The 14,025-nt window shown below is 43.3% G+C and overlaps 1 protein-coding gene across 7 annotated transcripts in view; it reads left to right on the plus strand.

Annotated features, from left to right (window-relative positions):
- Nucleotides 1-14,025, plus strand: part of WRN (WRN RecQ like helicase) — a 167,770-nt gene that overhangs the window by 108,499 nt on the left and 45,246 nt on the right. For all 7 annotated transcript variants that reach the window (XM_039540800.1, XM_039540798.1, XM_039540796.1 and 4 more), the window contains 5 exons: nt 538-606; nt 5,868-5,950; nt 7,886-7,992; nt 9,849-10,036; nt 12,351-12,525. In XM_039540800.1, the coding sequence (XP_039396734.1) occupies nt 538-606; nt 5,868-5,950; nt 7,886-7,992; nt 9,849-10,036; nt 12,351-12,525 (622 nt within the window). The remainder of the gene's footprint in view (nt 1-537; nt 607-5,867; nt 5,951-7,885; nt 7,993-9,848; nt 10,037-12,350; nt 12,526-14,025) is intronic.

The following is a 14,025-nucleotide window of genomic DNA, read 5'->3' on the forward strand; positions in this document are numbered from 1 at the left end:
TGGATTATTTAAAAAGCAATAAATCACCAGGCTCAGGTGGTGTCCATCCAAGAGTTCTGAAAGAGCTCGAGTATGAAGGGGCAAAAATACTGAATTGCTCATTAAAAACAGCTGCTTTACTGGATGGGAGCAAATTTTGTACCTGTATATTTTTAAAGGATCTAGAGGTGATTCAAGTAATTATAGACCAATAAGCCTTGTATCTGCGTCTGGTATATTGGCTGATACAATAATTAAATAGAATAGTAAAACGCCTGGAAGATCATGGTATGATAGGGTCTAACCAGCATGGTTTCTGCAAAGGAAAATTAAGTCTCATTAATCCATTAGAATTCTCTGAATAGGTCTGTAAAGTAGAGTTAAATGAGAGCTGGTTGACATGTATTTAGACTTTCAAATGGCCTTTGATAAGGTCCCTCACAAGAGGCTAGTCATGGGGTGGGAGGCAAAACACTGTCATAGATCCTAAACTGGCTAAGAGACAAGAAACACATTCACATGAATGAACCCTATCTTGCTTGTGCTTTCTTCGTACAGAATGTCAGGCATTGCAGCTTGCTTGCTTGGATCAGCTCAGTCAAGAAATGTGATAGGGGACATCAGAGCGTAAGTTCATTACTTTTTAATCTCTCGACTCACAGGTTCTGAATACAGATATTTAAATTGCTGGAAAGAATTTAAAAGAATTTTCCTAAATTAGCTTAAGTTGTGCTCATGTTAATGAGCCATGAAATAAGTATGAATTTTTCTTCAAGTGTTGATTTGTGGTGTGGGCCTTTTGGCCAGCAGAGTCTGTTGGGCCCTTTGCCCCAAATGGGAGTGACCACAACTCTTACTGCCTGCGACAGGGAGTCGGAAGGCAATGGTATTTCCCCTGCTCCCTGCGCTCTTTTTTCTGTCAGACTTTGCCTCTAGCTCTTACTGGTTAGGATGGATCATTACTCAGTTAGTGTTTGATAGTTTTCTCTGCTTTATTGGCAGACTTTAGTTTCCTTTATTGCTGGCTGTCCCTGTGGCTCTGATCACATTTTTCCACCTCGTGGCTGAGGTAAAGGCCTCAGGGTTTAAACCCGACCATTCGTGTGATGAATTAGTGACTATTAGGGATGGACTCACAAGGTGAAGGCCCTGCCTCAATAGAAGCTCGGGTTGCCTATCCCTCTCTGCCAGGACCTGATGTACTACAGCAGCTGCCTGAAGCGCCATCTTGTGGAGTGGTCTGATGGGTAGTGTTGGATTCTGAACAGCAGCAGCAGCTCTGCCCTAGATGTGGGTTGTCTGTCTGAGTCTGTGCTGAGACAAAATCCCTTCGTGCCTGGTGAGCAGGGAATTGTACCCTGTGGTCCTGAGTCTCTGGTACTAAAAGCAGGGAAACTCTTGGGAGTTGCTTCCAGTCCCCAAGACTGACCACTTCAGCTCTGCTGAAGCCAGCTCCCTTGCTGTCATGGTAGGCCTGAGTGCCATTCAAAGGGAGGATAGTGGGACTGGCCCTCCCCCTTGGAACCAGGGTGGAAGAAAAAGAGGTGCTGTCAGCCCTGAGGCTCCCCTGACACAGACAGTCTGAGTCTGACTGCTCTGCGTCAGCTTGTGCTGCTGCGTCAGCCTGGCTGCCCCATCTGAGAGCTGTCCACCCCAAGGGTGGCACTGACTTTCTCAAGGTAAAGACATTTCAGGGTTTCCATGCCAAAGAAACATTGCTCATCTTCAGCTGAGTGTGATGTGACCCCACAACCCTGGAATCCTCTCCAGACATGCATCAACCTTGGGTTTGTGCTTGGCATGGTGAGCCCTCCCTGTCACAACCTCACCGGGAGCCATGCCATGACCAGGTCACCACACAGAAGGCCCTGGTCTCCCGCTCTGATAAGATCCATGAACCTATGGGCTCTCAATGAGCAGGAGAACCTGGGAGAACAAGAACAATTAATCTGGCCTTCAGGGCGTCTCTCCTCGAGCTGAAGGACCTTGCTCTCCAAGTCCTGGCAGACAACGCCACAGCAGCTCTGGCAATTGCAACTCCCTGTGGCAGGGAAGGGGTTGCTCAGCCCTGGCACCCCGGGATGGTGCACATATAGTCCAGTCAGCATGGAGGAACCGGGTGAGGATACAGCATGCTCAGTGAGGTCATAGAATCATAGAATATCGGGGTTGGAAGGGACCTCAGGAGATCATCTAGTCCACCCCCTGCTCAAAGCAGGACCAATCCCCAACTAAATCATCCCAGCCAGGGCTTTGTCAAGCCGGGCCTTAAAAACCTCTAAGGAAGAAGATTCCACCACCTCCCTAGGTAACCCATTCCAGTGCTTCACCACCCTACTAGTGAAATAGTGTTTCCTAATATCCAACCTAAACCTCCCCCACTGCAACTTGAGACCATTACTACTTGTTCTGTCATCTGCCACCATTGAGGACAGCCTGGCTCCATCCTCTTTGGAACCCCCCTTCAGGTAGTTGAAAGCAGCTATCAAATCCCCACTCATTCTTCTCTTCTGCAGACTAAATAATCCCAGTCCCCTCAACCTCTCTTTATAAATCATGTGCTCCAATCCCCTAATTATTTTTGTTGCCCTCCGTTGGATTTTTCTAATTTTTCCACATCCTTTTTGTAGTGTGGGGCCCAAAACTGGACATAGTACTCCAGATGAGGCCTCACCAATGCTGAATAGAGGGGAATAATCACATCCCTCAGTCTGCTGGCAATGCTCCTATTTATACAGCCCAAAATGCCATTAGCCTTCTTGGCAAGAAGGGCACACTGTTGACTCATATCCAGATTCTCGTCCACTATAGCCCCTAGGTCCTTTTCTGCAGAACTGCTGCCTAGCCACTTGGTCCCTAGTCTGTAGCATTGCATGGGATTCTGCACTTGTCCTTGTTGAACCTCTGTATCCTATCCCTACCCTCCAGCGTATCTACCACTTCTCTCAGTTTAGTGTCATCTGCGAACTTGCTGAGGGTGCAGTTCATGCCATCCTCCAGATCATTAATGAAGATATTGAACAAAACTGGCCCCAGCACCGACCCTTAAGGCATTCCACTTGATACTGGCTGCTGACTAGACATGGAGCCATTGATCACTACCCAATGAGCCTGATGATCTAACCAGTTTTCTATCCACCTTATAGTCCATTCATCCAGCTCATACTTCTTTAACTTGCTGGCAAGAATACTGTGGGAGACTGTATCAAAAGCTTTGCTAAAGTCAAAGAATAACACGTCCATTGCTTTCCTCTCATCCACAGACCGAGTTATCTCATTATAGAAGGCAATTAGGTTAGTCAGGTATGACTTGCTCTTGGTGAATCCATACTGACTTTTCCTGATCACTTTCCTCTCCTCTAAGTGCTTCAGAATTGATTCCTTGAGGACCTGCTCCATGATTTTTCCAGGGACTGAGGTGAGGCTGACTGGCCTGTAGTTCCCTGGATCCCCCTCCTTCCCTTTTTTAAAGGCACTACATTAGCCTTTTTCCAGTCATCCGGGACCTCCTCCAATCGCCATGAGTTTTCAATCACATCCGCCAACTCCTTTAGCACCCTCGGATGCAGCGCATCTGGCCCCATGGACTTGTGCTCGTCCAGCTTTTCTAAATAGTCCTGAACCACTTCTTTCTTCACAGAGGGCTGGTCACCTCCTCCCTATGCTGTGCTGCCCAATGCAATAGTCTGGGAGCTGATCTTGTTCGTGAAGACAGAGGCAAAAAAATCATTGAGTGCATTAGCTTTTTCCACATCCTCTGTCACTAGTTTACCTCCCCCATTAGTAAGGGGCCCACACTTTCCCCGGCCACCTTCTTGTTGCTAACATACCTGTAGAAACCCTTCTTGTTACTCTTAACATCCCTTGCTAGCTGCAACTCTAAGTGTGATTTGGCCTTCCTGATTTCACTCCTGCATGCCTGAGCAATATTTTTGTACTCCTCCCTGGTCATTTGTCCAATCTTCCACTTCTTGTAAGCTTCTTTTTTGTGTTTAAGATAGCAAGGGTTTCACTGTTAAGCCAAGTTGGTCGCCTGCCATATTTACTATTTTTCCTACACATCGGGATGGTTTGTTCCTGCAACCTCAATAAGGCTTCTTTAAAATACAGCCAGCTCTCCTGGACTCCTTTCCCCCTCATGTTATTCTCCCAAGAGATCCTGCCCATCAGCTCCCTGAGGGAGTCAAAGTCTGTTTTTCTGAAGTCCAGAGTCCGTATTCTGGTGCTCTCCTTTCTTCCTTGTGTCAGGATCCTGAACGCGACCATCTCATGGTCACTGCCTCCCAGGTTCCCATCCACTTTTGCTTCCACTTTTGCTTCCCTGTTTGTGAGCAGCAGGTCAAGAAGAGCTCTGCCCCTAGTTGGTTCCTCCAGCATTTGCACCAGGAAATTGTCCCCTACACTTTCCAAAAACTTCCTGGATTGTCTGTGCACTGCTGTATTGTTCTCCTAGCAGATATCGGGGTGATTGAAGTCCCCCATGAGAACCAGGGTCTGTGAGCTAGCAACTTCTGTTAGTTGCCTGAAGAAAGCCTTGTCCACCTCATCCCCCTGGTCTGGTGGTCTATAGCAAACTCCCACCACGACATCACTCTTGTTGCTCTCACTTCTAAACTTAATTCAGAGACTCTCAGGTTTTTCTGCAGTTTCATACAGGAGCTTTGAGCAGTCATACTGGTCTCTTACGTACAATGCAACTGCCCCACCTTTTCTGCCCTGTCTCTCCTTCCTGAACAGTTTATATCCATCCATGACAGTACTCCAGTCATGTGAGTTATCCCACCAAGTCTCTGTTGTTCCAATCACATCATAATTCCTTGACTGTGCCAGGACTTCCAGTTCTCCCTGCTTGTTTCCCAGGCTTCTTGCATTTGTGTATAGGCACTTAAGATAACTCACTGATGGTCCTGCTTTCTCAGTGTGAGGCAGGAGTCCTCCCGTCAAAGTTCAGACCCTTTGGAGAGTAATGCTACCAGTTTCTCACCTCTGCTGAGTGGCAGAGGTTTCTTCTGAGATTTTCAGAAGCTCATAACTTGATCAAACTTGGGGAGACTTTCATGGGTATGGCAAAAGGCATATCTGACACTGGAGTGACGACATCATCTCCCGCACCAAATTTCCAGTCCCTGTTCCAAAGCATGCAGTCGCTTGAGGTTCAGTTAAAATAGTTGTATTCTTTTCTTTAAATGTGGGCAAAACATTGTGATTTTTTTTCTAATCTCCTTCTTAGAAGTGGTTGAACTGTTTTAACTAAACCATTCCAGAAAATTCAGCCTGTGACAGACAACTGGCCTGGGAAAACTTCAGTCTGAATGGTTAAAGCTTGGCAAAGTTATAAGCAACTAAAAACAGGGCCTAAAGTTAGAGAGTGTTAGGCAAATTTAAGTTTATGCATTGCTTCCTGCACAGCCTATGACTGACTTTTCCTTTGTCTTGCGGTCTATTTCCCTTTCAGTATTACTGTTCTGTTTTATTTAATATTTGAGCTTATCTTCTTTTCCCCTTTGGAGTCTTTAAGTGAAGTTTGGATATCTCTTTCTACCTCTTTAACTCAGCCACAGGTTATTGGGCTGAATGTGGGAATCTCTGAGTGAGATTCTCTGGCCTGGGGTATGCAGGAGATCAGACTAGATGGTCATATTAGCCCCTTTTGGCCTTAAAATCTAAGAAATTCCTTTCCTCTTTCTCTTCCTGCCTTCCCTCTTTTGTTTCCATTCTCTCTACCCTCTCTCTGCATCATTCGTTTCCTCTCATGTTCCCTGTTCACAACCTGTCTGTATTGTCCCCACCTTCATCTTATCTGATGCACTCTTTCATTTCAGTTGGATGAATTGTTTGGGATCTCTTTCATCTGCTGCATATGACAATGTATTTTCCCAATTTTGTAGGGGCCACTATAGAGTTGTGTATATAACTCCGGAGTTCTGCTCGGGGAACTTATCACTACTTCAGGAACTTGACCAAACCATTGGTATGTTGTGGTAGGTTAATTTTGGGAGCTGTGGGGAATTTACTCCTGGGGGAATTCTGTGCCACAGCACAATCTGCACAGAATTACTGTTCCCTGCAGAATTTTATTTTTTCACGCAGAATTTGTGATTTCCATCAAAATTCCTGTTGATGAAAATCACAAATTTCAGCCCCGCACATAGCAAGGCTCCCACTGTCAGCCCTGTGCATGGTGGGGCTCCCGATGACAGCCCAAGGCTCACCAGGTGTGGGATTGACAGCAGGAGCCCTAGCCGTCCGGGGCTGACAGGCCTAGCCACACTTGCCCTGCATGGGGCTGACAGCCGGAGCAGTATTTTGCAGAATTTTAAAATATTGTGAGTAGAATTTTTTTAATTTTTTGGTGTAGAATCCCTCTAGGGGTAGGAATTGGATTACGTTGCATTTATTCAAAGGTCCTACCAGTGATGTGTTCTAATATTTTTTTCTCTGAACTTGTTTAGTATACCCTGTTGTGAGAATTTTTCAGCACTGTTTCTCAACACTAACAGCAAGTTCAGAGTCCATTATGGCAATTTCCACTGATTGGTGTCAGCAGACTCTGTTACAATAACATTAAGATAATTACTATATATAGATACAGATACAGTGGAGTTGCATTATAGGCACATTTAACTTACGTGATTTTAACTATATGCGCTCGGCAAAACAAAAAAGAGAAAAATAACAATTTAAATGCTGTACCTGTAGTGTGGGCGATTCCGCCCGCCATTCCACTCAATGAGCGTTTGACTATACGCGATTTTCACTTTACGCGATGACTTCAGAACCTAACCCCCTCGTAAGATGCGACTCCCCTGTATAGAGAGGGCGCATAACGTTCATTCTGCATGAAATACCAGCTACTAAGAACAGGGATAATAGAGGGATCAGTGTAGGCTCTTCAGAACATGCACTCAGCATTCTCAGAAGTATCTCCAAAAATTAAAAATAATAAGCATAGATTAACATTCTAATTTTTCAGAATATTACACTTGATAAATGCATGCAGTACAAGTATTGTGGCTAATAAACTATTTTTCTTACTAAACAAACTAATGCAGCTAATGCTCCAAGTGACCATCAGGACAACTCAAAATAATTCAAACTTCAAACAATTTTTGTGATTTCACCAATTTAGTGCCCAGTGCTGTGAGATGCAACGAGCTTCTTGAAAGCCATTGGAGTCAATAGGATTTGAGTGTGCTTGGTACCTCCAGGACACAGCCCTTAAATTGCAGAGTCTTTTATATAACAGGCTGATAAAAGCACTGGTTGCAGAGATAGAGTGATAGTTCAAACTGTAATATGTGATGCATGTGTTAGTATGAAGAGTTGCTTTAGAAGTTCCTCTCCCATCAGATTTACCTATACTCACATGACCTCTTAAGAGGATTGGAGAAATCCTGGGACTCTCAGGCCTTATTTCACTACCAAGGAAACAAAACTGATAGTAGCTATAAACACCTCGATGAATATTAGTAAACGGGCCTGAAGTCTTTATTGGCACCAAAGGAGAGAGGAAGCATGCCTTGCTGTGTAGAAGGGGGGAGCTGTTGTGGCACACATCCTATGAGCAGTGGGCTTGAAGGCCACGGGGACATAGTGAAGGGAAAAGTGGAGCAGAGGAGGATGGTCTGCGAAATCTCTTGTGGCTTTGTATGAAAAGAGGTCAATGTGAAAATGGATTTCCACTGGTCATTATGCTAGAAGCCATTTTAGAAACCCACACAAACTACCTTTCTCTGGAATGATCAGGGCTCTCATCTGCATAGTATCCGAGGGCTGATCAGACTTCACTGCAAAGTTTAACTTCAGTAACTGATGTTTTTATTTTCTAGAACGTTTTGTATCCTTTCCTGACTCAGTGTAATATTATATAACTTGTGTGTTCATTTTTTTTTTTCCCCAACCCCAGGTATCACGCTGATAGCGGTCGATGAGGCTCATTGTATTTCAGAATGGGGGCATGACTTCAGAAATTCATTTAGGACTTTGGGTTCGTTAAAGCAAGTGCTCCCTTCGGTGAGGCTCCAGGGTATAGCTCATTTGTAAATAAGATAATAAAGGATGTTGTAAATTATGTTTTAAAAGTAAATTTTTCTAGTAGGGTTATGATTTTTTTTCCTGACACTGCTCTTCTTTAGACATGCTTGAAGCACTGAGACATTTGAATAAAACCAGAATGCACGCCAGATATATTGTGTGTCCTGAAATACTCCTGTGCCATGTAAATTAGGGTGGCTACTTTTCAAGCCTTCACAGTGCTGAAATATGCTTTCAGATATATGCACCTACATGTTCTATTTCAGTTCAAAGGAGATGGAAGTGTGTGTGTGCATCTCATGGAGGAACTTGTTTTATAATGTATTCTCATTTATATTAATGCAGTGAATGGCTGTCAATATGCAGATCCTTAGTGATGTTTTTGTAACCTTTTTGGAAAAGGACACATTTTAGTCATGGGGAAAATATTGTTCTGTATAGATATATACATGGTCTCCCAGCATTCAAGCAGGATTAGTTTTTTTTCATTCAGATGCTAGACTTAAAACATCTTATTCATTATGGCACCATACTTTCAAATTTGTGTATCCTGGAGTTCTGGTGCTTTTGAAAATTAGGCCATTTATTTAGGTGATAAAACACAGACTAAGCACCAACATTTTTTAAAAATAGGAGCGTCAATTTAGGGGCCTAAATATGATTTCAGGAGCCTATGGGTGGGATTTTGAAAAACACCCCACTGACTTAGAAGCACAGATCTCATTGACTTCTGGTCACGTAGGCATCTTTGAAAATCCCAACCGTAGGTGGCTGAAATATGGACCTAGGGGCCTAACTTTTGGCACCTATTCCTGAAGATCTTGTCCTAAGGTACCTAACTTTAGGCACCCATATTTGAAAATTTGTATAATCCTGTTGAAGAAACTGTAATGTAAAGATAATTACATTATACTGGCACTAGAAAAGGTTCAGAGAAGGGCAATTTAAATGATTAGGGGTTTGGAATGGGTCCCATATGAGGAGAGATTAAAGAGGCTAGGACTTTTCAGCTTGGAAAAGAGGAGACTAAGGGGGGATATGATAGAGGTATATAAAAATCATGAGTGATGTGGAGAAAGTAGATAAGGAAAAGTTACTTACTTATTCCCATAATACAAGAACTAGGGGTCACCAAATGAAATTAATAGGCAGCAGGTTTAAAACAAATAAAAGGAAGCTCTTCCTCACGCAGCGCACAGTCAACTTGTGGAACTCCTTATCTGAGGAGGTTGTGAAGGCTAGGGCTATAACAGCGTTTAAAAGAGAACTAGATAAATTCATGGAGGTTAAGTCCATTAATGGCTATTAGCCAGGATGGGTAAGGAATGGTGTCCCTAGACGCAGTTTGTCAGAGGGTGGAGATGGATGGCAGGAGAGAGATCACTTGATCATTGCCTGTTGGGTTCACTCCCTCTGGCATTGGCCACTGTCAGTAGACAGGATACTGGGCTAGATGGACCTTTGGTCTGACCCAGCATGGCCGTTCTTATGTTCTTATGTAATTGTTCAAATCCAGTTCGAAAAAATATATGTTTAAATATAGTTTCTGTTTTCTCTATGTAGACAGGTGAATGTGCATTTGCTTTTATGGAAGGATCGCTAAAATATATTTCTTTGTGACAATAAAAAGCTCTGGGAAGTATAATATTGTCTCTCTTCTTCAGAAGCATTAAATTTTCCAGGGACTGTAAACAGATCAGGATATCTAGTCTCATCCCATTTTTTCCATAACTTTGAATCACAATAATAAAATAAAAAATATAAAAACCGCAAGAATGATGGGTCTCAGTTTCTGTTTCTTTCCTTCCATCATTTCTCTCTGCTTTTCATTTCAGGTTCCTGTTGTTGCTTTAACTGCAACAGCGAGCCCTTCAGTTAGAGAAGATATAGTGCACTGTCTAAACCTAAAGAACCCTCAGGTCACATGTACTAGTTTTGACCGACCTAACCTATACTTAGAAGTTGGACGAAAAACTGGAGGTATCCTTCAGGATTTAAAACAGTTCCTTATTAAAAAGAAAAGGTGAGGCCTTACTAGCTTGCTCGTTCTATCAGCTGCTGCTGTTGTATCTCAGATATTATCAAAGGTGTGCCAGACTGGGCGTCAAAACCAAGAATAACAAAGTGGACTTAGACTGGACTGGGACCAGGAGACTAGGTTCTCTTCCTGGTTCTGCTGATGAACTGCTGTGTGATCTTGGGCAAATCATTTCACGTTTCCGCCTTTCTTCCTCTCCCACCATTTGTGTTGTCCATTTAATAAGTTCTACAGGGCGTGGATAGTCTCTTGCTGCGTTTGTACAGTGCCCAGCGTACAGGAGCACTTATCTTGGCATTAGTGCAATGCAAATGCTAATATTTAGCTGTACAGTGAATTACGTTCTAAACCGTATTATGTGAAAAATAAGAGTAGGATTATGCACAAATTCAGAGTGACAATTTTGATTTCTAGCATTAAGTTTTCATTTTCCTGGCTGCAAATAAAAAATCCCAAATGTGTTTCCTTACAGGTAGGCTGGCACAGACAGTCTTTTCCTTTTTTTTTTTTGTTTTTGTTTTTAATTGACTTACAGATACACAAACGCCAAAATGAAAGCATGATATGTATGTAGGGTGGGCGGGAGAAGGTTGGGTTTCAGTCTCTGTAGTTGCTGATGGGTCACTACTGTTGTGTTGTGATTCCATTCATATGGGCTACATATAGCTATTTGTGTCTGCTATTTCTGTTTGTTTATTGTACTTCTATTTTCAGGGGAGGGTTCAGTTTTGTTTACAGGGGCAGCATGGCTGGAAAGTAGGGAAACAAAATGTGAGAGCTGTTGATCTGAGAAGATGTGGGGTGAGGGGTGGCAGGCTGAGTGGGTTGGAATGAGAATGTGTGCAGGGGAGGAAAGAAAAGGATGCCAGGCTGGGTAGGTTGGAGCAAGGGGTTGTGTGTAGAGCTGGGGGTTGCGGGCAGGAGGGTGCCAGGCTAGGTGGGTTGGAGCGAGGGGTTGTGTGTAGAGCTGGGGGTTGCGGGCAGGAGGGTGCCAGGCTAGGTGGGTTGGAGCGAGGGGTTGTGTGTAGAGCTGGGGGTTGCGGGCAGGAGGGTGCCAGGCTGGGCGGGTTGGAGCAAGGGGTTGTGTGTATAGCTGGGGGTTGCGGGCAGGAGGGTGCCAGGCTGGGTGGGTTGGAGCGAGGGGTTGTGTGTAGAGCTGGGGGTTGCGGGCAGGAGGGTGCCAGGCTAGGTGGGTTGGAGCGAGGGGTTGTGTGTATAGCTGGGGGTTGCGGGCAGGAGGGTGCCAGGCTGGGCGGGTTGGAGCAAGGGGTTGTGTGTGTAGAAGGGGATTCGGGGCAGGGAGCGTGCCTGGTGTAGAGAAGGGGAGTGAATTGAGGGAGGTGGGCCACAGGCTGCCTGCCAGGGAGAAAAGATTTTCACAAGTTTTTGTCTCTTTTTAAAAATGCTTGGCACCCTCACAGCAAGTGTATCTGAAAATAGTACTAGGTTACAGAGTGGTAGCCGTGTTAGTCTGTATCAGCAAAAACAACGAAGAGTCCTTGTGACACCTTAGAGACTAACAAATTTATTTGGGCATAAGCTTTCATGGGCTAAAACCCACTTCCTCAGATGCATGGAGTGGAAAATACAGTAGGGTATAAATACACAGCATATGAAAAGATGGGAGTAGCACTGACCCCTCCTCTCCCACACTTGGTAAGGCAACTCCCATCTTTTCATATGCTGTGTATTTATACCTTACTGTATTTTCCACTCCATGCATCTAATGAAGTAGGTTTTAGCCCATGAAAGCCTCATGCCCAAATAAATTTGTTAGTCTCGAAGGTGCCACAAGGACTCCTCATTGTTTTTGCTGAAACTAGTACTGTGATTCACACAAGAAGTGCACTAGTCAGAACATCACCCAGGAGAGCTATAATGAGGCAGCAATATATGATGTTGGTAAACCTTTAGAATCTTTCAGGTAACAAGTACTATAGAAATGGAAGAGATGTGATCTTTTTTGAACCTCTTTGTGTCTGACAAGATTCTTACCCTGGCTAAGAATCCAGGAAGAGATCCTTAGCTGGTGTTAATTGTCATAGTTGCATGGGACGCTATGGAGTGATGACAGTTTAAATCAGCTAGATATCTGCCCCCTAGAGAGAACATATTACAAATAAACAAGAAGAATAATGCAGATTTTGAAACTGCTGATGATGAAGGATAATGAAGACTTGCTGCAAAATCTACAGTCTGGCAGCCCTTAGTCTGTTGAGTCAGATGTTGAACTTGTGGTTCGCAAGTGGCCTCCTTAGCATTTACAGCATGTTTATTTATTGTTTGTTATTTTCCTTAGCTCTACATATGAGTTTGAAGGACCCACCATCGTTTATTGCCCATCAAGGAAGACCACTGAACAAGTAGCTGCTGAGTTGATGAAATTAAACTTGTCCTGTGGCACATACCATGCTGGCATGGGAATCAAAGCAAGGAAAGATGTTCATCACAGGTTCATGAGAGATGAAATTCAGGTATAAATTTGTACTACAGGATGATGTTCTGTAGGAAATGGGTTATTTATTCCTTTGACATGTACAGAGTGAGAGAATTTTGAAATATCAGTCTCTTTTTCAAATCTACTTTGTACCTTTGACATTATGAGCAAGAAACTATTCTTTGGCTTCCACAGTCTGTCTGCAGTGACATAATTTCTGACCTTCATGTTAGCCTTGTTTACATTATAAAGATCTTAAACATACACTTCATCCTCAAATACTTCAGTCTTTCCCGGCCACATAGTCTACAGTGTATAATTAGGAATGACTTTTCTCACTGCTGATGTGCAGTCATTCTGTCACATAGATCACAGTAATACCGCAGGAAATGAAGAGTACCCCATACCACCATTTTATAACATTCTACTTTTGAGCTGCTTGATGGGTAAATGTTGTATTTTTAAATGGCCCCATACTAAGCTCCTCTGTGTACGCTTGGCCTCATTCACATATATTCTTTCTCTTGTCTTTCTAGGAAAAAGGCAAAGCAGGAAATGCATTTCTATCCATTATCTTATTTTGAAAATAATATTATATCTTCAGGTTTTGACCAGTCCCTAAGTGGAATATTATTTTGCTTAAATGCCATGTATTTCTGCAACAGTAAGATCTTCATGTTGCCATGGGAAATCATTAGGAGACTGTAGAAAATTTCTCGTAAACTGTTCTGGGTTAATGAATGGAACTTTTGTGATTCATTGCGATTGTGTGCCGTTGTGACAGTTGAGCCTACAATTTTACCCGAATTGAGCTCAACTGTAAGAAGTGTGTAAAAGTTCATAAGATGTTACTAAAACCTAGAATAACATGGAGAAAAACATGTAAAAGGGAGACAATAACTTGATTGGTCTAAACAAAAAGACATATTGATATGATTCAAAAGCTGTCTTGAAATTATGCTTCTTAGGAGATGTGGAGCTGAGAGTTAGAGTCAAAATTGATGTGTCAAATATTAGGCCTAATTGGTAGATAAAATAATGAAGGTAGGGGCTATTCCACCCATTACTCCCTTTTTGAGTCCTTAAAAGAAAGGGATTTTGTCAAGAAAGTATGAAAAATCAAAAGAAAAACAGACAGAAGCTACTGGAACGAGCTTCACCATCATGGCTGCCACCCCCATTGTTTCCTGGGACCCTGGGCCTTCCTCATTCTGATCCTAAGAGGTGTCCTGATGAGAATAGGCCAGAGCGGGAGGGAATCAGATGACATCACCACCCCTTTGCTCCCGCTGAAACCCAAATACCATCTTGGATGGCAGTCAGTTATTACCATCTTTAATACCATCTAAGACTGTCAAAGAAGGGCGAGAGATTCCTTCTAATATTAGATTTTTACAACAGCAGTAACAGCGACATCATCAGCACATCTGAATTAACTTCTCTTTTTTCCCCAAAAGTACAGTTATTGCTACCTTTGATCCTATCTAAGAGACTGTCAAACAGTGTGTGGAGAAGAGTGTTTTCCTTCTACAAACTG

The sequence above is a fragment of the Mauremys reevesii genome, linkage group 5 (assembly GCF_016161935.1).
Source record: "Mauremys reevesii isolate NIE-2019 linkage group 5, ASM1616193v1, whole genome shotgun sequence".
Taxonomy (NCBI): domain Eukaryota; kingdom Metazoa; phylum Chordata; order Testudines; family Geoemydidae; genus Mauremys; species Mauremys reevesii.